The following is a 25,173-nucleotide window of genomic DNA, read 5'->3' as shown; positions in this document are numbered from 1 at the left end:
AGTTTTGCCTGGAGTATGATTTTAATTTACTTTGTTTCTCCTGATGTATAATCTGTTTTTAAATACTTCTAGTGATCTCTCTCAATTTTTCCAGAGGCAAATTATTTATTTAATCATCTGTTGAAGTTGGGCCCCTAACCACTTCATACATAAAGAAGAAAAAATCTTAAGACATACAGGGAAAAAAAGAGACTTAAATTTAGTAAAGATCTCATTCGTGAAAGCTTTAAACCCCTCAAGTCATAGCTGTGCAGACTTGAAGAAGAGCTCTCAGGGAGCCTTTTTTTTATGTGAATATTTCACTGGAGATAACAGATCTCACTCAAACAAAAAATATATCCGGCTGCAATGGAAAAACGATTCCATTGTCTTGTTTTAATTTAGACAGCAATCAACTGTGTTTTGAAGTTTAATTTCCTATGTATATGAATTAAATTAGTGTCCTAGAAAAAAGGCATCTGGATAATCAGGAAAGTGAAAATGCAAGTAAATCTGCTTAATTTTTATCAATTCTTTCAGTATGAAAAATGTTTCCCATGGCATCCTTTGTATAAATTTAGGTTTGATTAGAAGGGTATCTGTTGTTAATACTACATAGAAAATATATGGATATCTGGGATCACAAAAACCTAATTTTCCAATAAAATTATTTGCTCTTCTTAACCATAATAGATAATACAGTTCAGTAGCAGAGTTACTTGGTAGCTACACCCAAAATAAAGCATAAGAATAACTGCACTGGACTCATATCATTGTAGGCTTTGGCCAGTTATGAGGTAGATATATTTTTTGTCAGCCTGTCAGGTAGGATTCATGAATCTCTGGAAGAAGTTAGTGGCCTAAATAAAAAAACAACACAAAACTATTATAACCTAATTAAGAATCAGAAATTCACCTGTGCTAGCTGTCTGGTTCAACATTGTTTCAGGGAAATAAAGAAGAGAAACTTCCTGTCTCATCTTGTGAATTTTTCTTTTTAAAGCCAAGTTTTTTTTTCTTATGTGCAACTAGTTTCAAAGATCAGCTTCAAAAAAAGACCTTTAAAATTTTTTTATACTTATCCACAACCATTTATGATGAAATTTCAGGATATTTCTCATGAAAACCTTTAGAAAGTATGTAATTTATAGGCAGCACATGTAGTGATGCCTTTAATTCAGGTTACCTGACGCTTTCCATGTTTACAGTTGCTTGTAACTTTGCCAGACTAACCATTTGGACTGAAATTTTCCATGCCAGGTGAAATCTATACTGGGATACTGCATCCAGTTCTGGTGCCTACATTGTAAAAGATGTTGAAAAATTGGAGATGGTGCAGAAAAGAGCCTGAAAAATGTTTGAGGGTTGGAGCAAATGCCTTGCGATGAGAGGCTAAAGAGCTCAGTCTGTTTAGTCTATTAAAAAGAGGCTTCAGAACAGGAGCATAAATGTTTTTGGCTTTCCCGGCCCCAGGCGGCTGAGCCAAAAAAAAAAAAAAGGCCAGCCAATTACAGCAGCAGTTCAGTGCCCCCTGGAAGTTGGCACTTAGGGTGACAGCTGTGCTCATCCGCCCTAGAACCGGCTGTGACTGAGAGATGATTTGATTACAGTGGATAATACTTCCATGGAGAGAAAACTCTGACTACTGAAGGGATCTTTAATCTAGCAGAGAAAGGCATAACAGGTACCAACGGCCTTAACGCAGAAGCTAGACAAATTCAAATTAGAAATTAGGCAAAAATTTTTATCTGTGAGGGTGATTGTTCAAATAATCAATCTACCAAAAGATATGCTGGATTCTTCCGCTCTTGATGTCTTCTTATCAAGAGTGGATGCTTTTCTGGAAGATACGCTTTAGTCTCAAACACAAGTGCTTGGGCTCAAAACAGGGATAACTGAGTGACATTTTTATGGCCTGTGTTACATAGGAGATCAGAGTAGATCCAATGGTCCCTTCTGGCCACAAAATCTATAAATATGTGTCTGCTTCAGGCTGTTTTTGTTTTTTGTTTTTTTTAAGTTTTATCCAAAAAATGTCATCTGTTTCTCAGAATGAGACTAGGGAAAAGCATGTTGTTTTGACTATGTTTAAAAAAATTCTTACGGTTGTTTCACTGAGAGGTTCTAGCATCTCCATTCTTTAGAGCAAGGACTTGAAATTGGATAAGAGTGTTGCCCTGCTGTCAGGGATATGTCTTTTGTTGTTCCTGTGAAAATTCACCCAAATTTGACCTAATTATGAGCCTCTGAAAATCTCAGTTCACACAAGCTCTTTAGAATTTTTAGAATTTCAGTGAAATTCTCTGAAGATTTCATCTGGGCTGAGTATGCCCCATCCCCAGGCTTCAGAGGCTGACCAGGACTATCCATGCAATTGCTCCTTCTGGAAGCCACTGTGGCACTGGGTACAGGAACTGAGAGCAGAGAGACTCTCTCTCCCGTGCTTTCAGTCCCTTACCGGCTAGTGCCTAAACAGCATGGAGGAGAAGGCAGCCTGATGGAAGGGCAGGTTATGAGAAGCCAGCCTGGTTAGAGAGGGGGGCAGCAGGCAAATAGCTGGACAAGATCGGGATGAGGAGCCAGGGAGGGGGTGGAAAGGCAGTTACTGGGATGTGGACCTGATGAGGGAGTGGAACTGGGGAGACATGGAGCAAAGGAGGATGAGGGTGGGAAAATAGTATGTGATCATGTAATTAAAGATGTTTGTGGTGTATACACACAAGGAAGTGGAAGTAAAGTTGCAGAGACAGCTTTAATTCTAGCATTTCTTAATTTACGAGTGCTTGATTTTGCAAGCTTAACATACCTGAAATATAATTTTGATATGTCATAATGCATATATTGACTTTGTGTGTCAAAGAACACTGATTTCTTGCCCCTCAAAGTGAACATTACTTGGCTTGGCTTGTAAGCCAATATCTTCTTAGTAGTCCCATTTGCTATATTGTTTTATTATCTATTTGATATTTTGTAGCACCTCCCCACACCCTGGGGAGGAATGATGTCTAATTGTACTAGATTCTTTACAGACACAGAGATTGGCCCGGCCCTGAAATGCTCACACTGTAAAAAGATAAACATTATCCCAAGGGTGGGGTAGAGAGAGACAATCAGTGAATATTTTATTACAAGAATATAAAAAAGTAAAAATAAATATTTCTTTAAAATCATCCAAGAGGGCAAGACACGTCTTGCATGTATATCAGAAAAATATTCAAGGCAGTCATCCTTAGAAATGCACAATTCCAGTGTCCCATACGATACTGTTAACAAAAGGTTTAGACTGCAATTGGTTAACAAGTGATTAAAAGATTCAGGTATCCGTGAAGAAAGCAAAAAAGGAGAAATGGGGAGCGAGAAATTGAATGGCTCTGAAATTAAACCATAGCAAACACAATGGGTCTCTCGGGGGTTTTATTTGATAAAAATGTTACTAGAATCATTGGAAAGTCTGCCTTTACCAGTGTGATGATATTGGAAAGAGCAGATGTGGAGAGCATTTTAACAATAAGAAAAAAAGCTGACCTGTGTATCCAGGTGGGTCACTGCCTGCAGCAACATTTTGATCCTAGTGCATTATAGGCTAGTGCATTATAATGCACTGGTACAGGCTTACGTACTTTCCTGAGCTCAAGTCCATCCCTACATAGGACTGCTATTAAGCGTATGCTTTAAACCCCAATGAATTCGTAGGACTTAAGCACACACCTAGGTAGTTCCCTGAGTAGGGTTGCTTTCCTGAATTGGGGCCTACAAGAATAGAATAATCAATATGATTCAGGAAGAAGAAAGAACTTGTTTTTTTTTTTGGTGGGATTCACTTTTCTGCTAACACTAATCGTGTGCTTTACAGGGTGGTCCAGGTGTCAGAGGCCCAAAGGGACATCATGGTGATCAAGGTCCAAAGGTAATCTGCCACCACTAAACCGTTGTAACATGCTCCCTTTTTTTGGCTTTTGTCTGTGTGTATCTAAATCTAGAGTTTTTTCTTTTTTTTGAATGAGCTTAAATCTAGAATGGTTTCAGAGTAGCAGCCATGTTAGTCTGTATTCGCAAAAAGAAAAGGAGGACTTGTGGCACCTTAGAGACTAACCAGTTTATTTGAGCATAAGCTTTCATGGGCTACAGCTCACTTCTCTGATGTTCTTGAGGAAAGGGTGTAGCCAGATGCCATTGGTGCTTGTTGGGTGAACAGCGTCCAGGTCTCCTGGATCACACTGGCTACACATCATGTTTGTTTCTGGGTCAGGGGCAGTAAAATGCATAGTGCTGCTGCTGTCAGCATATATTTGTGGCTTTTTGCATGCCTAAAGGAATCAGGCCTTTGTAAATAGGAGCCTTATTGTCCTGTCAGCACGTTAACTCATATTTTAGGTGCTGTTGAATCTATTGGTATTTAATTCTGCACACAGACACTTCCTTCTTATGTACAGTAGGAGTTAAACTTGTGGCCTTTGTTTTCCCTTTTGGTGTCATAGGGCCTAGATGGACCTCGTGGTGAAGTTGGTGCTCCAGGACCCCAAGGGCATCCAGGACCCCAAGGGCCAAGTGGACTTTCTATTCAAGGGCTTCCAGTAAGTCCTAAATGAACAACTGTGGTCTTAATTTTGTCACAGAAGTTTGCCAGAACCCGTACATTAGGTTGTACCAAAAGGTTAGATAAAACTAGAGCTAGGACTGAGATACAAAGTCCAGATCCAGATCTGAAATTCACCAAAATCTGAGGTGTCTGGATCATGGATTTGGGTTTAACCTGCGATCGGCATAGGAGCCAGCTCCAACAGTCAGATATGTATTGGGATCCGAAGTTCACTAAACCTTGAGACAGTTTGGACCACAGGTGTTTGGGTCAGACCCAAATCTAGATAAAAGTTTTTAAAAATGCTGCGAGCTGGAGTGTGTGGCAGGAACACTTAGAACATAGTATTTTTTTGGTTATTTGATTTTTTGTGACTTTGTGCAGTCCCTAGTGGAGAGATGTTCACATACCAAAACCACCTCAATCACCTAAATTAACTGGCACGAACTGGTACACTTGTTGGCAGCCTCATCAGAGAGGCCAGGGAGTGAATTGATAGGCATAGAGCCAGAAATACTATTTTAGGGCTGGTTTCTCAATACCAATGTTGAGACACATCAGCAGTGCAAAAAACCTACACTTCCAATGCCCATGCTGTCTTATAAATAGGCTTGGAAGGATTAGATTTTTATCAGTAAATATCAGTAAATGCTGCTGCACACACACAAACTGATGAAAAAATATTTCCATCCATAATAACTGAAATTTACAGGCTGACAAAGTAAGAAAAATGCTGCTGGAGAACTCATTAGAGTTTGATTTAAGGATATTTACTGCGTACATTTTGACTTGGGATGTTGGCAATTTGTGTTTTAATGGTTATAAAAGATTTAACTTTTTGAATTTCAGCATTGACTCTCATTAGATGATGATGATTGTCTGACCTCCCCATTGTCTGGCCCTCTGATAATTTCCTGCGACTATGTTAATTGATAAAAATTGAAAAAAAGCAACTTAAAACCCATAATTTTTGTGCAACTGTGAAAATGTAAATAGCAAAAAAATGTTTAAAATTAAACATCAATATTATCTGTTGAAATTATAAAAACATTGAATTCTGCACATCTACTTATAAAAATAGATAATATATAATGTATTAAAATATACAATAATAAATGTCGTGTGGATGGATATACACAGGCCTTAAGGACTATCAACCCAGCACCTTTTCCTTGTAGAAAAATCTAAACAAATTTAATAGAGTACAGTGTTCTTTCTACAGAATTTTTTAACCAACCTATAGGATTCAAAACAGTAATATAATTAAACAGGTTTCAATAGAAATTATTCTTAACACCTTGTCATGGGCTGTACAAACCCCACACTGGAAGGGAAGGGTCTACAGAATTGCTTTGGGCCCAGATGTTTCTCCCCGCTGCACCTGTAAAGCTTGCACAGGCTAGATGAGGAGCTTACAGGGGAGCAGAGTAGCTCAGTAGCTTGCAGACAGCTGAGGTGGGCTCTGATCTCCTGGGAAAGAGCACTGCAGGAGCTGAAAGCTGGCTGTAATGACCTTGCCAAGCCATCAAAGGAGGGATTTGTGACTCAGTGAAGGTTAGAGACCCATTGGAGAGGGTCAGCCCAGGTTCCCCTACCTGCCCCTAAGGAGGGGCCAGCTCTAGAAGCCTCTCCCTGGAATGGGGAATCTAGCTGAGGGAGATCCCTGAAGATAGAAGGTCTGAACCATGAGGCCCCAAGTTAAGGGGAAGCCAATCCCTTGCCTAATCCAGAAATCTACCCTGTTATTGGACCCTCTACATATACCCTGAAAGGGTTGGACTTGAATGTGTGACCTGGCCAGAGGGCTGAGTTACTGAAGGGGCAGATCTTTGCAGAGCCAGAGTGGCCATAAAAAGGGGAGTGCCATAAAAAGAAAAAAGCCTGCCACAGCCCTGCCTGTCCACTTGGTGGCATTGGCAATGAGTGTTCCCTTTCACAGACTTATATTTACTCCTGGGGGAATTCTGCACCACTACGCGCACACATATTTCACGTGCCGCACAGTTTTGTTTTTTTTTTGCAGAAAATAGCTTCTGCTGAAAAGTTGTTGCAGTTCCACCTTTAGCTCACCAGAGGGTGCTGTGGTGCTAGAACAGAGCAGCTGCTCCTGGCAAACACCAGCCATGATAGGGAAAGAGAAAGAACCTGCCTTCTTCACAGCGCCTTTTGGGCCAGGTCAGGAGATAGGGGATATGGGGAGACAGACAGCGTGGGGCTGCTGGGGGATCAGATAGGGGCTCATAGGTGAAGCCAGACTGGGACAGGGGCTGAATGGGAGTGGAGGCACAGGCTCACATGGGCGGAGGGGTTGCAGAGCTACAGGGGGAAGAGGGATGGCTGAGTGGGGGCACAAAGACACATGGGGCCAGAGGGCACAGAGACACATGAAGATGAGGGGAGAGGGCTGGCTGAGAGGGTGCAGGGCCATGGGGGGTGCAGAGTGACAGGGGGAAGGGAGATGGCTGAGTGGGGGCACAGAGACACATGGGGATGGGGTGCAGGGACACATGGAGATGAAGGGTGGGGGCTGGTTGAGGGGGTACAGGAACACATGGGGATGTGGGAGGGATGTAGGGCCACATGGGGGGTGGCTGAGTGGGGGCACAGAGCCACATGAGGACAGGGAAGGGGTGCACGGACACATGGGGATGGGGGGAGTGGGTGTCTGAGTGGGGGTGCAGGGACACATGTAGATGGGGGTGCAAGGACACATGGGGGTACAGGGACACCTGGGGACAGGAGCAGATGTGCCTGACTGAATAGGAGAGGCTAGGGGTCAGCCAAGGTCTCCATGGGGGATGCTCCCTAACAATCCCTCCCTGCCCCCCAAAATAACCTGTTCCATACTTTTCCTACCCATACCCAACAACCGTTCAAGTTCATACCCAGGCTTCTTCCCAGCAATTACTTCCCTCTCCCTCAGCTCCTCCATTATCCCTGACTGCCCCAAGCCTTTGCACTTCTTCTCAGGAGTGTGGAGTGCAGGAAATATGGTTCTGTACTGTAGTTTAAATGAATTATTGCTCAGAATTCTGTATTAATATGCCTAGTAAGGAATCTATTTGTCAAAAAACATTTCCTGATTTTTTTTTTTTTTTTGGTCTGTGTTGTTACAGACATACTTGCTGACAGGTATTTTGAAATAAATTACCAAAATAATTGAAACTGGTGTGATTATATTGTGTTATTTTGACAAATAAAATATGCAGAATTTTAAAATGTGTCCAGAATTTCTAATTTTTTGGCACAGAATTCTCCCAGGAGTATTATATATCCTTGATTATTTTAGCAGAGAATATAATAAAGAATATATGGGCTGTAAGAATAATTTCCAATCCTTTCTATAGCATTTAATAGAGAATTATATTCCTGCTGTGGAATTTTATTGACTGGTTAAAAACATCCTATAGAAAGGATATTCTTTGTAATTAATCATGTATATTCTATAGAAACCTGTTTAATTTCTATAGAACTCTGTTGATTTCATCTCTATAGGACATTTCCCTGAGCGTCAAAGAGAAGCAGATTCACTCACAGGGAAAAGAATGTGTTTCCACTAGGGCTGTCGATTAATCGCAGTTAAGTCAAAAAATTAATTGCGATTAATCACGTTTTTAGTCGCACTGTTCAAAAATAGAATACCAATTGAAATTTATTAAATATTTTTGGAAGTTTGTCTACATTTTCAAATATATTGATTTCAATTACAACACAGAATACAAAGTGTACAGTGCTCACTTTATCTTATATTTATTACAAATATTTACACTGTAAAAATGATAAAAGAAATAGTATTTTTCAATTCACCTCATACAAGTACCATAATGCAATCTCTTTATCATGATAGTGCAACTTACAAATGTAGATTTTTTTTTGTTACATAACTGCTTTCAAAAAAACTATGTAAAATTATCTAGCGCCTACAAGTCCAATCAGTCCTACTTCTTGTTTGGCCAATTGCTAACACAAACAAGTTTGTTTACATTTATGGGAGATAATGCTGCCAGCTTCTTATTTACAATGTCACCTGAAAGTTAGAACAGGCATTCACATGACATGTTTGTAGCCGGCATTGCAAGGTATTTACATGCCAGATATGCTAAACATTTGTATGCCCCTTTATGCTTCGGCCACCATTCCAGAGGACATGCTTCCATGCTGATGACACTCATTAAAAAAATAATGCGTTAATTAAATTTTGACTAATTTCCTTGTGGGGAGAATAGTATGTCTCCTGCTCTATTTTACCCGCATTCTGCCATATATTTCATGTTATAGTAGTCTTGGATGATGACCCAGCACATGTTGTTCATTTTAAGAACACTTTCACTGCAGATTTGACAAAATGCAAAGAAGGTACCAATGTGAGATTTCTAAAGATAGCTGCAGTACTTGACCCAAGGTTTAAGAATCTGAAGTGCCTTCCAAAATCTGAGAGGGACAAGCTGTGGAGCATGCTTTCAGAAGTCTTAAAAGAGCAATACTCTGATGCGGAAACTACAGAACCCGAACCACTAAGAAAGAAAATCAACCTTCTGTTGGTGGCATCTGACTCAGATGTTGAGTAAACATGCATTGGTCTGCACTGCTTTGGATCATTATCGAGCAGAACTCGTCATCAGCATGGACATATGTCCTCTGGAATGATGGTTGAAGCATGAAGGGACATATGAATCTTTAGCACATCCAGCATGTAAATATCTTGTGACGCCGGCTACAACAATGCCATGCAAATGCCTGTTCTCACTTTTAGGTGACATAAACTAGAAGTGGGCAGCATTATCTCCAGCAAATTTAAACAAATTTGTTTGTCTGAGTGATTGGCTGAACAAGAAATAGTGGACTTGTAGCCTCTCAAGTTTTACATTTTTATTTTTGAATACAGTTATTTTTTGTACATAATTCTACATTTGTAAATTCAACTTTCATGATAAAGAGATTGCACTACAGTATTTGAATGAGGTGAATTGAAAAATACTATTTTTTTTTGTTTTTTTACAACACAAATATATGTAATAAAAATAAAGTGATCCCTGTACTCTTTGTGTTCTGCATTGTAGTGGAAATCAATATATTTGAAAATGTAGAAAACATCCAAAAATATTTAAATAAATGGCATTCTATTATTGCTTAACAGTGCGATTAATCGTGCAATGAATCGTGATTAATTTTTTTAGTCACATGATTAATCGTGATTAATTTTTTTAATGGTTTGGCAGCCCTAGTTTCCATTTTGTTAAAGGTTTTGTTAAACAATAATTTGACAGTCATTTTTGAATCAGAGTTTCCTTTTCTTTATTTTCCATATCTCTAAAGATTTAATTTACATTTTTGCAAACCAGTACTGCAGATACAATTTTTGGATATTCTTTAATAGGAAAAATGAATCTGTAGTTAATTTTTTTCACATTGTTTTGAAAAGAACAATTGAAAATAGGAGGCGTCCAGCAATTTATCTGTTTAACTATGTGTGATTATTGATCTCCAGGGAACACCAGGTGAAAAAGGAGAGAAGGGTGATCGTGGTCTCCCTGGCCAGCAGGTATTCCCTATATTATTGCTTTAATGTAGCATTTAGTAGACCTATCTGAATGTGGAATTGCCATCCTTGTGTTGGGCAGAGCAGATATTCAAAGATATTGAGGGGCACTGTGGTGCAGCTGAATCTGCAAGGGATTTGGAATCAGTAACCTCTGAGATCTGATTGTGGCCCTGTCACTGATTGGTTGTGTGCCCGTGGGCAAATCACTTAGGGCCTGACTTTGAAGAGCCAGCCTCTCTTTGTGTACCCACAAGTAATCTGAGGTGCAATTTTATGAGAGCAACTGTGAGCAAGCTATCTGACTACCTGATTTGCAGAACTCTGGTAGGTGGATATCTACATATCCCCATGGGAACCTGTAATAGCATCATAGAAGATTAGGGTTGGAAGGGACCTCAGGAGGTCATCTAGTCCAACCCCCTGCTCAAAGCAGGACCAACCCCAACTTAATCATCCCAGCCAGGGCTTTGTCAAGCCGGGCCTTAAAAACCTCACTCCTATGCTCTTAAAGATGTATGCATCTGTACCTTCCCTGACCAGTCCATGTTGAAATTGATGGAGCATGCCCAGTGACCCATCAACGCTTGCATAACCATAGAAAAAGTAGTCCTCTCTCGATGTACCCTGTTACAAGGGGGACTGATGCCAAAATAGGAATATGCATGCTGTCTATCACCCCACCACTGTTCAGGAACCCCATTGCTGCAAATCCATCCTGCTGACCGCCACAGTCCTGCATATTGCAGTTGTTATGATTACTAAGGGAGGCTCTTTTAATTGCCATTTACAAATCAGGCACTCAATTTTTCTCGACTTCCATATGAGGCGAGATGAATAAGACTGGGACTTTTCAGTTTGGAAAAGAGACGACTAAGGGGGGGATATGACTGAGGTCTATAAAATCATGACCAGTGTGGAGAAAGTAAATAAGGAAGTGTTATTTACTCCTTCTCATAACACAAGAACTAGGGGTCACCAAATGAAATTAATAGGCAGCAGGTTTAAAACAAACAAAAGGAAGTATTTCTTCACACAATGCACAGTAAACCTGTGGAACTCCTTGCCGGAGGATGTTGTGAAGGCCAAGACTATAACAGGGCTCAAAAAAGAGTTAGATAAATTCATAGAGGATAGGTCCATCAATGGCTATTAGCCAGGATGGGCAGGGATGGTGTCCCTAGCCTCTGTTTGCCAGAAGCTGGGAATGGATCACTTGGTGATTATCTGTTCTGTCAGTTCCCTCTAGGACATGTGGCATTGGCCACTGTCAGAAGACAGGATACCGGGCTAGATGGGCCCTTGGTCTGACCCAGTCTGGCTGTTCTTATGTTCTTATGACCATCTTGCAAAATGCTGAGGGCTGCTGAGCGCCCACAACTCTTGCTGAAGTCAGTTTTTCTGATATGTAGCCTCAATTTTTCATTTCTTAGTTTTATCATATTACTCCTGCTTATATCTCTTGTACCAACCAACCAAGATAAATCATTTCCCTCCTTGATGTCTACACACTTCAGATATTTGTCTGCTATTACCAGGTTCCCCAACTTCTAGTCTTGCTAGATACTTAGCTCTCATAATCTTTCCTCATAAATCAATCTCTCCAGCCTTCTGGATCGTTTTTTATGCCTGTGGTTGCAGTAATGGTCTGGGATCAATGCCAGTGCCTTTAGGCAGCCAGTGGAAGGAGTGGGAGGATTTCATCTGAACTCTGTGGAACTCTGCCAGGCATAGCTCATTTATTTGGGCTGGATGCTTGATCAAGGGTTTGCCCCTTTGCTATTACTGCACTGAGCTCAGACAATATGGTAACTCATGCCTTTACAAAAACTGAAAGAGAGAGAGATGGAAATAAAGATTTAGTTTAAGGATCTGATTTACCTCAATGGAGTTACACTGGTATAAAACTGGAGTAATACAAAGCATCTGTAGACATTATTTGCTTTTAAATAAGATATAAAAACGGAAAAGGTTAATTGCATGTGCATATTAATAAGCCCTATTTATTTCACTGAAGCTCCACCTCACCTGAATCATAGACATGGCCCTACCATGAGTCATCCTGTTGAGTATCTGAAGCCCCATTTATCCCAGGGCTTTTGATGTCATGTCAGATAAAGGGGGTTGCACTATACAGTGTAGGGGTTGCTGCCACTCTGATCTTTTGCCCTCTTATCATTCATAGGGTGTCCCAGGAGCATCAGGACCACCGGGACGGGATGGAACTCAAGGTCAAAGGGTAAGGTGAAACAAACAGATTTCTCATTTGAAGTGTTTCCATTCCATCAGTGATGGCACTGGGACAGGTGAGACCTGGGAAGTTTAAGGAGTGCAAACAACTATATTGAAATGTGCCAGGCAGGCACAGACTTTTGGGACAAAAAGTGTTATCTGGCTTTCCTGGGGAATGCCTGGGAAGTGATTAATGTAAATAATACGACCGAAGTTATGCAAAACCCCAGTCTTTTGATGCTGTGCCCTGTGGAGAGGGTCATTGGCCGATGATTACCTGTTCCCAGAGACTGGAGATAAAAGGCCCTAGCTGGGGTCTGGTTCCTGATCTAAGAACAGAAAGGAACTTGTAACCAAAGGGGCAAACCCAGTTCTGTGGTATGAAAGACTGATTCCTACCAGAGCCCTATATTGGTCTTGTGGGTGACCTCTGATAATCTTTTAGCATGCATTTAGGGTATTTTATAGTTTTTTATATCTTTTCTCTGAACTGCTTTTGCCCTAAGAATAAATGCAGTTTGCATTGTGAGGACTAATTGGTAACTGGTGTACACCATTATAGTCCCTGGACAAAGAGTTAACCAAAGGTGTTGGACACTGATCAGACCTGCTGGAAAATTGCAGTGAGGTGCAGAGGCACTGCAAGCCTAAACTTCTGGTCTGAAGGGAGAGAGATGTGGATCTCTGCCTCAAGAGCGGTGATGGCTAGGAATCAGATTCATAGAAATATAGAGCTGGAAGCGACCTTGCAAAGTTATCAAGTCCTGTCCCCTGCACTGAGGCCATGCCAAGTAAACCTAGACCACCCTAGACAAGTCTTTGTCCAACCTGTTCTTAAAAGAAATGATGGAACACTTGGAAGCCTACTCCAAAACTTAACTACCTGTATAGTTAGACAAGTTTTCCTAATATCTAACCTAGATTTTCCTTGCTGCAGATTAAGCCCATTACTTCTTGTCCTACATTCAGTGGACATGAGGAACAACTGATCAGTCCTCTTTATAACAGTCCTTAATATATCTGAACACTTATCAGGTGTCCCCTCTGTCTTCTTTTCTGAGAACTGACTATGCCCAAATTTAGGTTATGCAGAGGTCTTCCAGGGGGGTGCTTCAACTCATCTAGATCAGTGTTTCTCAACCTGGGGGTTTCAGCCAGTCCAACCACCTGCTCAGAGCAGGGCCAACCCCAACTAAATCATCCCAGCCAGGGCTCTGTCAAGCCAGGCCTCAAAAGCCTCTAAGAATGGAGATTCCACCACCTCCCTAGGTAACCCAGTCCAGTGCTTCACCACCCTCCTAGTGAAATAGGTTTTCCTAATATCTAACCTATACTTCCCCCACTGCAACTTGAGACCATTGCTCCTTGTTCTGTCATCTGCCACCACTGAGAACAGCCTAGCTCCATCCTCTTTGGAACCCCCCTTCAAGTAGTTGAAGGCTGCTATCAAATTCCCCCCCAATTCTTCTCTTCTGCAGACTAAATAAGCCCAATTCCCTCAGCCTCCCCTCATAAGTCACATGTCCCAGTCCCCTAATCATTTTCGTTGCCCTCTGCTGGACTCTCTCCATGTTCATTCCATAATGTATTTATTTAATTTAAATATGTCCTTCAAAATAACAAATTCTACATCTTATATTTTGGCTCACAATTTGTTTAATACTGGTGCTGTAACAGGGAAAAAAAAGTTAACTACATCAAGCAAAGCCACAACTTTCGTATAGTGGGTTCTAATGTGTTATCAATAGGATAAAATGTAGTGTCGTAAACCTCAGCCATCCCTTTCTAGGGGCCCATTAACTGTTCTGCCCTGGGGTCCAGAATTGCTTTCGGTGGGCCTGGTAAATAATAATAATAATATGGATCTATTTATATAATAGTTTTAGATTTATACCTGATAGTTCTTGTGCACTGGTGGGGGAATCAAAATTGTTATTAGTTTAATTTACAGCCAGTCCAGTGACACAGCAATCTAGTACATAGATGTCCATGTCACAAACAGTGCCATGATTACAGCTGGCACTAACTAGCACCTTTGTTGGTTGTCTCAAGAGAGAAGCAAGGAACAGAAATGGGTTACTTTATTGCTCTCCAGAATAGGTTGAGAAATGCTGGAATAACAATAAGGAAGCCTATGCTATTTCTGATGTATTTATTTGGTACAAATAGAGGTCTTCTGTGTCCAGTACTCTTAATCTGGCAGTACGTTATTTTCTTAAATGTTTAAAAATGAAACATGGGTAAAAGAGTCGGTGAAAAGGTGAACGCTGTTAAACTAAGAATGAACTACATAATATTAGAAAGATGTGATCAACTTTCTTCTGCTTATGGTGAGCCTGTGAGGGATATTTACATTCTGGCTAGCAACCAAGATATGGATTTTAGTATTAACTTATGGATTTTAGTATTAACTTATTTGGTTAAACCTCTAGGTACTTTCACCTGTGTCTTTGGAAACCTCTATAAGTTAGACTTATAAAGCAGCAGCTGATCAGTCTTTTGTTTCATACTGCTAGGTACACTGAATCCAGGTATTGCAAAAGAATCCCTACCTGATTATTAGTAATTCAGTACAATGTACAGGTCAAGTACGTAGTTAAATTGGACTTATAGTTTCCTTTAAACAAGATTTACATTCTCTTCTGGATATTTAGGAGCTTTTCTTGAAAATAGCTATGAAACTCTGTAACTTCAGAAGCTTGTGGAGCTTCTTTCTTCTTCATTCTTTGGACTTCTGGCATTGAGCTCAGCCCTGTTATTTCAGGATCTGTACAGTGGTACAGATCTTGGCCCCAATCCTGCAAACACTTAAGCACATTTAACTTTAAGCCCGTGCGTAGTTCCACTGAAGTCAGTGTAGTGTTTGGGGCAATAGATGGTTTCCCTGTGAAATTAAGAAAAAAAGGAGAGACTTTTTAAAGAGTAAGATTTGTGCTGAGTTATGTTCAGATCAAAACCAGCATTTTGAACTAAGTTTCCAAGTATACAACTAAATTACGAATCAAACATATGAGATCACAAATATTGCTGTATTATGTTAGACAACCAGACTTCATATCACCTGCCCTCTTTTCAATCTTATTCTAAGTGTATTCCCTTTTCTATGTTGTATACTACATACCTCTCTGTTTTTCTAATACCTCACAATCTTGTAGCTTCTCTTAGCACCTTCCCATTGGCTGTGTCTGCATTGGCCTTCCCCTTCCCCCTCCCCCTACTTCTCACTGTTGTTATCACTGGTTCAGCTGCAATTTCAGTACTGGGGAGAGCACTAGTTTTTTAAGGCTTCCGTGACCATGTGTTCTTGTCACCATTTTGTCTAACCTTGCTCAGAGCAAGTCTAGGTGACATGGTGCTAAAAATGCTAGTGGCCTCCAGTGACTTGTCTGTGTAACCCACTAGTGTATGTGTTACAGGTTCTCTTCTGTGCCCAATCCCTAGAAGTATGAGGCTGCTACAGCCCCACTTAGACAGGTTTGCCATTTTCTCTCAAGCTGTAGCTGCTTATCCTTTTGGCTCCAGAGATGCCCAGTTCGATCCCTTGTGTGCCAGACAGTAGTTTTTAAACTGGTGCTACCACTTGGGATATTTTTGAGAAAAAAGGATGGCATAGACAAAGGCTTTGATTAAGTCAGGGGAAAGGCGATTAACTCTTATTCTGGAGATAGCTCCAGCGTGGTCTATAATAAGGGTGGGAAGTTAAATAAATTCTCAGTTTTAAATACTGATCATAATTCTTTCCTGTGTCTAGTTTCCCCTCTTTTGAGAAAATGAACTAGATGATTGTTCTTCAGTTCTTTATTTCTCAGGAAGTTCTGAGGGTCTTATAGAATCAGGCCTATCATTGGGTGTTTGTGCTATATTGTCATGCTACAGTGATTTCTGTGGCAACAGACTCTGATGTTGTACATACAGCATGATGGGCTTGATTCTCCACTCTGTTGTATTAGTTTATGCTGGTGTAACTCAATGGATTCCAGTGGAGTTACACTGGCATAAAAGTCCTGTGAAAGTGGTGATCCAGTCCAGTAACCTCACTGCACAGTCTGTCTGAAGGAAAGGCTAATCGGCAATGGAGTATTCTGTCACTCTGACAGATGTCACTCCAGCAACAGCAAAGGGGCACTGGAAAGTTATGAAGAAGTAAATTACTTTTTTGTACAATGTTTTCTTTGTCAAACTTCCTTCTGTAAGCCAAGCTCTGAAACTATTTTTCAGCCTATACTGTGAAACTAAAGTTATACTAGAATTGATGTTTTCCGTGTTTTTCTTAGCTTGGCCATCACTTTCTTTTTAATGTTTATTATTAATTAAAATGCTTGAGGCATAATGGACCTGATTCATCAAAGCACTTGAAAAATTCCACTAGCATTAGTGGGATTTAAGCATGTGACTAAGCATTTTGCTGAATCATAGCCAATATGATGTTAATTTTAAAACGTCCTTTAACTCCAAATAGATTTTTTCCCCTTCCAGTTCACGTTTATTTCCTTTCTGCTTCGTCTTACTTTCTAATACTCAGAGCTTCTAATCATTATTAAAATCTATTGATAAGGGTCTCTGATTTTGCTTCCCATTGACATTTATTTTAATTTTTTTATTCAATACTAAGTTTAAACCCCCGTCCCCCCAGGTTGTCGATTTTTTCTTTTATCCCTGGTTTATTTATCCAAGATTTTTTAAAAATTATATTTCTTTCCTTTTCGTAGCTTTCAGTAGTTTCTTTTTAAAAGAAGAAATTAGAGTATATCCTCTAATCAGGTGTATAAAATACAAACAGAAATCAATTTCATAATGGACTGCCCATGCTATGAGATGAGATTAAAATTCATTTTAAAGGTTGAAATAGAGTTAAAGATCTGTTTTCTGTTAATAAAACAAACTCTAAGCATCCATGATAGATTTTTTTAAAACAAATCGGGTACCTGGACTAAATCTAAATTTCAGATTAATACGAAGAACCACCCCCTGGCTCATTTTAGTCCTCCTGATATAAATATAGAAATAAAGATGTTGGGAAAGGAGACCTGGTTTCTGCCTGTTTGATTCTCAGTGATGTGGTCATTGCAAAAATATTCAAGGAACCTTTCCCTGCCCTTCTCTTCCCACACAATCGCCCATACTAGAGTGGTTGTACTAAAACAGGCAATGTGTGCGTTTACACTAACTCTCCTGGATGCAGCTATGTCCTGCACAAAAGGGCCAGGTTGAATTGTGCAGGACTGTGTGCTTGAATTGAGATCAAGGTGTTGATTAGCCCCCCTCACTCTTCCAAGCCACATCTGGCCCAAATATTCTCCACTTACACTCCCTTGTCCTTTCAGTTCTTCCTTTTCTGCTGGGGCTATGAAGTTAAGATTATGACTGGCCCTTGTGCAGGTGCACAGGCAGAGGAGGAAAGGTGCTTTCTTTTCCCATGTTCCCCATGGCCTACACACACGGTCCACTCATACTTACAGTCCTCATTCTCTCCTGAGAGATGCAAGCCACCCTTGTGGGGGCAGAAATAGCCAGCTGGGAAGAAAGGACCATAAAGTACCATTCTAAGGGATGGTGCAGTAGGTACATCTCTCCTGCATGCACATACTGGGGGAGAGACTGCCTCCATCACTCTGTCCTCAGATTCCTCAGCTCATTTGAATTACTCCCTACCCCAAAATGTCTGTGACTTGGTCACCTCTCATTGTTCCCTGGTGGCTTTCTCCCCCCTCCATCCCCGCCACCTCCATCTTCCCTAGGGACTCCCCCTGCACACCAGACTTCTCCTTGGCAGAGGGACAAGAACAACATGCTGGTGTTGGGGTTGCAGCCAGGAATGATTTAGCAGATAGGCAGGTAGCCTTGGAAAGAGGAAACTGCTTTATTGCATGTGCTTCACCATGTCTCTGCTGAGCACCAGGAAGCAGAGAAGAAGAGATGTGGTGTCAGGTGACTACCTTCCCTTGAGCTGCTCCATGGGTGTACTAGTAGCTCAGGAACAGGTGGGAGGGCTTTGACCATCTGCTGCTTTACCTTGCTTGCCAGCATTAGCCCAGCTGGAAGGTGCATTTAACTCTTCTGGTCCTTCAGAGCTTTCTCCTGGCCATGGTGACACACTTCTACCTGCTCAGCCCCATGTGTGGAATAGAAAAGGACCAGATTGGTAAGGAAGGGAATTTTATTTTCAAAACAAGATTTTTTAGCAGCATAGTATAAACAATGGAGGAAAAACATTTACGTGGTTAGCAGAGTACACCATATCGGGCCTTTTGAGTTTTAAAATGTGAAAAATAAAAGAGAAACTTCTTGTATGTCAGCTCTTAGAGGGGATGACTCAAATATATTCCTTTTAATCTGCAGTACTACAAAGGTGAGGTGGGATATTAAATGGGCATTACTGTGTTCAAATGCTGTGAAGCAGAACTAGTCTAGTTTGACTTGTGCTGTCAACTTTCCAAACACTGTCATTACATTAAAAGGATGTGTATTCTGAGCAGTGAAAGATTCTAGAAATCACTTTACTAGTATTTTCCTGAATTAGCTTTATTTAGTCAGAACAAAACTGAGCCCTTTTGTGAACCACCTCACATCTGCAGATTGACATTACTGAAGTAGTCTGTAGTATTTTAGTGAATTAACTGGATACTTGTATGCCTGCTACCATTACTATGAATTAGCATAAGGGTAAAAACTAATGCAAAATAACTTCAAAAATCCTTTACAGTGGTGAAATGTGGGAGGGAACAACACTACTTTTTGAGCTTTTGATCTGGCAAAAACAAATATTTGAAGTCTCGAGTATACTGGCATTGGGCTTGATTCTGTTCAGACAAGCCTGGCCTGCCATTATATCCTATCCTGCAGCCTTTGCTTGGACACGCTCAGTAGTTTTCCATGAGTAAATACTGAATGATGGGGTTCACTAACTTCAGTGAGAGTTTTGCCTACATGCAGGACTCCATAGTTGGCCTTTAGAGTGAAAATCACCCTTCTGCAGAGGGCCCAAAAAAAGTCTAAGTACCACGTATGTTCAAGGTGTGAAATCTTGGCGCCTTTGAAGTCAGTGGGAAAACTCACAAGGACTTCATTGGGGCCAGAATTTTACCCACAGTCTTAAATCAGGTTTAAGTCTCATTCTGCCCACTGCACATGGGTGAATTTAATCCCTAAGGTAACATTTTACCCCAAAATACACCACTGATATTGATTTCTCGTGCATGTATTTAAGTTCAGTAGCACAATATGCCCTGAACTAAACCAGTCTTACAAAATAATGCTGGATAATTTTTGGTTGGCATTCAAATCTAAACTTCTCTATATTTGGGGGTAGTTTTGAAATCCAGGCATTGAGTGTGGATTCAGCTCTTATATGCATGTAAATCTGAAATATCTGGTTCCTAGACACAGGAGTATCTGGAGCAAATTCATGAATCCTTGACTACTAAGTTTACTGAATAAGACCACATCTGAGGTATAGTACCATATTTCCAAAAGGTGACAATATTTGGGTTAAGCCATCAAAAGAGAGCTCAATAAATGAAACAATGCACAGTATCCCAATGTTTTAGTATTCTGAGTACTATTCTGTGAGCTCACACAGTCTTTACTCAACCAAAATTAGTGGCATAAGCAGCCAACAGAAACACATTTCCATTTTTTTCTACCAATTCCTCTTCCTAACCGCCACCCCATGCTACATATGTTCAGAATTAGTCTAAAACACATATCAGCTATCAAATAATCTGAAAAACCACTAACCCTCATGGTGGCATAAACAAACCACACTGTTATATATTTTTTACTTCTGGGTTAGCACAACAAACATTTACAACCATACTGCTCCTTGAGACAGACTCCTGTTTGACTTAATTTATAAACAGCAATTTTCACACCTAACAAATACAGCGGGAGACCATTTTAAATGGCCAAGAGATACAGAAACAGTGCCAAGAGAAATGCACCCCCAGGATATGCAAGGAGACATTCTCCAGCAGCCAAGAGTAAGAAGTATTGCCCTGTGGGAATAAATGAAGTGTAATTAAAAACTTTACATTCAAAGAAAAACCAGCATTTCTAAGCTTACTGTTAGTTCCTGCCATTTACTGGCAGGGTGGGAAGGGAAGTATGGCAGTAGTATGGAGACTCTTTGAGTCCAATTCAGCTCCTTGGAGGTCAGTGGAAAGACGTCCATAAAATATTCTGGATGAAATCCTGGCCCCATTGAAGTCAACAGGGACAGGTTTTCACCCACTTGTTTTTAAAAAATTTAACAGTTTGTTTAAATATCAAAGCATCAGTTTTCTTGAGAGTTAAACCAATATGAAAACAAACAGGTATTCTGCTTCACATCACTTTGTAAAGGGCTTCCATACTGCGAGTGTCACAAATGAAGACTGTCTAACATAAATTTTTCAAAACGTTCTTAAAAACAAAACACTTCTTTAGCAAAATGGCTACTACCCGCATCAAGCTCAGAAACACCGCTTGTATTTGTCAATTTTTATTTTTGATTTCATTTCACGGGTTATTCATGGGTAGAGTTTGTCATACCTTTAGAATTTGCAGTTTCATGAGCTGAGCAAACTTTTCTTGATTTGCTGATTTGATTTGAAATGAACAAAATTTATTTATTTGTTTATTTATACTTTTAAAGTGGATTCAGGTACACTGGCATTTATTCATGGTAACATCACCATACTTTTTTATTCTTTAGTTCTTATCATAATGAGGGGGCCTTATAGGGCTCTTGAAGCTTTAGGAATCATAGTGGTATACTTTGAAACAGGAAAGCATCCCTTATCCACAGTGTGGATAGTTGATATAATATGGATAAGTTATATGATATACTTATTTTGTCACCTAAACACCTTTACAGCAGAGTAGAGAATATTTTCCAGTTACACCGAAGATAAATTTTCAAACCAATGGTTTATACCATATATAAGCAGGTTAGAATCACAGTTTCCAAATGCTAAAGCATTACATCTAGTCTGGGCCGTTCCTGGGTATGGGGCTCGAGACAAATCAGCCTGCCCACTAGTCTCCTCACTGTCCGCCCAGCGCGCCCAGCCACCACTTGCCTCCTCACCCCGCCTGCCCTCCCACCACTCTCCTCCTCGCCCTTCCGCCCGCCTGCCTCCTTACCCGCCTGCCCACAGCTCACATCCCTGCTAGTCTCATCACCACCCATCCAGTGCACCCGTCCATCCGCTGCTCTCCTCCTCGCCATCTGCATGCCCATCTGCCTCCTCACCTCCCTCCCTCTTGCCCTCCTGCCGCTTGCCTCCTCACCTGCCTGCCCGCTGCTCACCTCCCCGCTAGTCTCCTTGCTGTCCATCTGATGCACACACACCGTGTCCACCCAACCGCCGCTCCTCGGCACCATCCGCCCGCCACCTGCCTCCTCACCCCGGCCCATCTGCCCTTTCGCCTCCTCACCTGAATATTGGGACAAATGGCATCCTGATCATACATCAGTCAGGATGCGGGACAAAGGACTAAATATTGGGACAGTCCCGATTTTATCAAAGCATGGGGCCCCCAAAGCGTGGGGCCTGGGGTGGTTGCCCCGATTTGCCCTACCTATCTAGTAGTTTGTCACCTAACCACTGCTAAAATCATCAGAATTTAAGGGGAGGAGGAAGGAGGGAAAGAAGAAAACCAGTATTATGTGATTTATTTTTTAAGGTTGCGCACAATATATTGTAACTTGTCAGGGTTGGGAGCCTTTTGGTGGACAAATATAAATGCTTTTAGAACTAGCAAACTTTTCCAAATATTGGTTCTGGATTAATGATCAGAACAATTGGTGGGGTTATGATTTAGAGTATGTTAATGGAAAAATGTGCTTCCTGATTAATATGCATAAGTATCCTTTACTCTTCTACATTTGTACACTTCCTGTCATGAGTAATTTGCTCTCTAGTATGGGGTAGTCTTTGGCTCTGGTTCAGGAAGGTTCTTAAGTGTGTAACTTCATTCATGAATATGTCCAATGAAGTCTCATTAAGCAGCTTCCTGAATCAGGGCCTCTGTGGTGTCCAATAAAGCTGTGCACTATTTCTGGGCAATGAAACTTTCCTTTCTGATAATGCCTTCATCATGAAGTCAATGGGCATAGTCACATGAGTAACAATGATCTGTGTGAAGAAGAGTTGGGATCCATCTCAGGTAATTTTAGTAAGAGTTTTCAGAGTGCTTAAAATTCACAAAAGAGCAATCTTCTCATCCAACATTATAGGTGAAATTTGCCCTTTTGCAGAGCTTCAACACAAGACTTACGTACCACTTCATCCCACTTAAACATTGTTCTGAGGTCCTAAGTGGGACTTGAATGGTATGTAGGCTTCTGCTGGCCCTCTGGATGGGGTGAATTTTTTTTCTTTTTCTTTCATAGAATACTGGGGTTGGAAGGGACTTCAGGAGGTTATCTAGTCCAACCCCCTGCTCAAAGCAGGACCAATCCTCAACTTTCTTTCTTTCTTTCTTTCTTTCTTTCTTTCTTTCTTTCTTTCTTTCTTTCTTTCTTTCTTTCTTTCTTTCTTAACAAAATCTTTTAATAACAAAATTAAAAGTAAGTTGCCTTCTAGAAGAAATTATCTGGACTTGGAAAGTATAACTCTTCTAAGAAGCTTGTTGATTAATTTCCATGTTCCTCTTCTCTAGGGTGCACCTGGCAAAGATGGACCCACAGGGCCCCAAGGTCCTCCTGGGCCAGTGGTAAGTACTGTCTATGTGAGATTTATTACTGTATGAGTTGAGGTCTTTTCAGGATGTAGGTTGCTGTCTGTGCCAGCTGGGGCTAAATAGCCGATTGCACTGGAGATTAGAATTCAGATTAATCATGAGTTTGGCAGAGAGCTGACCGTGCTATGCCAGTTCTTTGGATTCTTACCTTGAGATACAATGACTCCCCCATGGTAAAGGGAGATTGAGTCACTCAATAAATAGGCTGCCATCTTGTGGTAAGTAAAGTAGCTGCGTTGTGTAAAGTGGACTAATAGCCCTTGGCATTGAGATGAGGCAGAGACTCTAGTCTTGCGGGAAGTTCCAATCTGACTTGTTCTCCGACATGAGCTGCCAGAGTTCATTGCCCCAGGTCATGCAGCTGAAGCCCTGTAGAATGTATTCAAACATTTCACAAAATAATTAAGAGATCATCTAGAGGCTAGAGTCTGACCTCAGCTGGCTTCAGTAGGAGCAGTACACATTCATCTGAGGGCAGAATTTTGTTCCTTGTGTTATAAATCTGCCTCTGGCAGATACATTTTTTAGGAGTGATATATTTACTAGCAAGATTTGTAGTGGGGTTATAGAGAACCGTGGGCCAATTTGCCTGTGATGGTTTTAAATATTCTCTAATTGCCAGATTCTGCCAGTCTTACTTATGTTCTGTAGTAGGGCAGATGAAATCAGTGGGTAAGGTACTACACATTATGAGCAAGCGTGGCAAAATCTGACCCTAAAGTTGTTGCTGTTAACACTGACTAGGATAGAAGATAACTTTGTGGAAGGAATACATGCACCTTAGACATTCACAATCTGTGGTTTGAATTCCTTATTTGAAGGCTTGTGACACTGAAAAATATACAAGGGCTTTTATTTTATTACTTTATTAGAACTAGCCAGAATCAGGACACAAGACCATCTATTATTTACATGTTAGTGACAAGAAAATAAAATATTTAGAAAGTAAAAGTCCACCTGCAATCTCCTGAGTTTCCCCTTCCCCATTCCTTGGCTACTGCACTAACATCATTACTACTTTGGGGTCCTACAGGAGTGGGGGAAAAAACAGTTGAAATAATCCATGAGGATAGAGGCAATGAACCTAACCCATTTGGAAAATAAGATCTGAGGATTCATGTGGGTGCAAATCTTGCCCCCGAAGCTACAGTCACAGGAAGTGCCATGGTAGCAGAACAGCTGTGGTTACACTGTATATGGAGGGGTGAGATTGGGACTGGGTGGGCCTGGAGGAAGGCAAGGCCAAAGGATCCATTGCTGTGTAAACCCTTCAGTGATTCCAGAACATCAAGCTGCAGTAACTTCCACATGGTTGTTCCATAACTACTCAGCAATCTGGGGAGGGGTGGATTCTTTCTTTTGTTCAGCCGCTCCCTAGTTACTCAGGCCAAGTGCTGGGTTAAAATTTGTCCCACAGCCCTGGACCCTCAGACTCACTGAAGTCCATGGGAGGTTTGTCTGATTAAGGATTGTAGAATTGGGCCTTTTACTCCTTTGTGAAATTATGTAGCTACACATTGAAAAAAGAATGTGTTACTAGCTGAATAATAGTGTTATTACCCTTTATGATATTTGCATAATTCTAAATAAATAAATACTGCCCAGCACCTATTTCTTTACCTGTTTTGAGCTGACATTAACTAATGCATTACAATAATGAATATTCATCACTGTGCAAAGCTCATCTAGAACAGCTATAGTTTCATTCTTAATTCACCTTCTTGTGCCTATTGCATGGGGTCTCCAAATAGTGTACAGTTTTAAATATAGTCCATGTTTCAATTATTTGAGGAATTGAAGTGTGAGGCAATCTGCTGGTAGTTTAATTCACAATTTCTTCAAATTTGTAAATTGACCTTTTCTCTGATTTTTAATAAGGATTATTAATTCAGAATTCATTTATATTTTAATGGTAATTTAAAAAAAGAAAACAATGACAATAAACATTTCATCTCTGGCTTCTATTATTATGGACATGAAAGTGGATCCATAGGACTTGATAAAGGACTAAATTTAGCAGCAATAATCTAATGTAGTGTACTATGCATAATGTGTAGTCTTCTCACTTTTCAAATGACCAACGCATCATTGTGGAACTGCTGTAGCTAGGATGCTGACC

At 40.6% G+C, this 25,173-nt stretch overlaps 1 protein-coding gene across 1 annotated transcript in view; it reads left to right on the top strand.

The window, feature by feature from the left end:
* Positions 1-25,173, top strand: part of COL14A1 (collagen type XIV alpha 1 chain) — a 167,747-nt gene that overhangs the window by 123,866 nt on the left and 18,708 nt on the right. The window contains exons 36-40 of the mRNA XM_077808839.1: positions 3,833-3,886; positions 4,458-4,553; positions 10,047-10,100; positions 12,283-12,336; positions 22,974-23,027. Of these exons, the coding sequence (XP_077664965.1) occupies positions 3,833-3,886; positions 4,458-4,553; positions 10,047-10,100; positions 12,283-12,336; positions 22,974-23,027 (312 nt within the window). The remainder of the gene's footprint in view (positions 1-3,832; positions 3,887-4,457; positions 4,554-10,046; positions 10,101-12,282; positions 12,337-22,973; positions 23,028-25,173) is intronic.

Source organism: Eretmochelys imbricata, chromosome 2 (assembly GCF_965152235.1).
Source record: "Eretmochelys imbricata isolate rEreImb1 chromosome 2, rEreImb1.hap1, whole genome shotgun sequence".
Taxonomy (NCBI): domain Eukaryota; kingdom Metazoa; phylum Chordata; order Testudines; family Cheloniidae; genus Eretmochelys; species Eretmochelys imbricata.
Note: the sequence above shows the minus strand (reverse complement) of the source record. Positions and strands in the feature narration are given on the sequence as shown.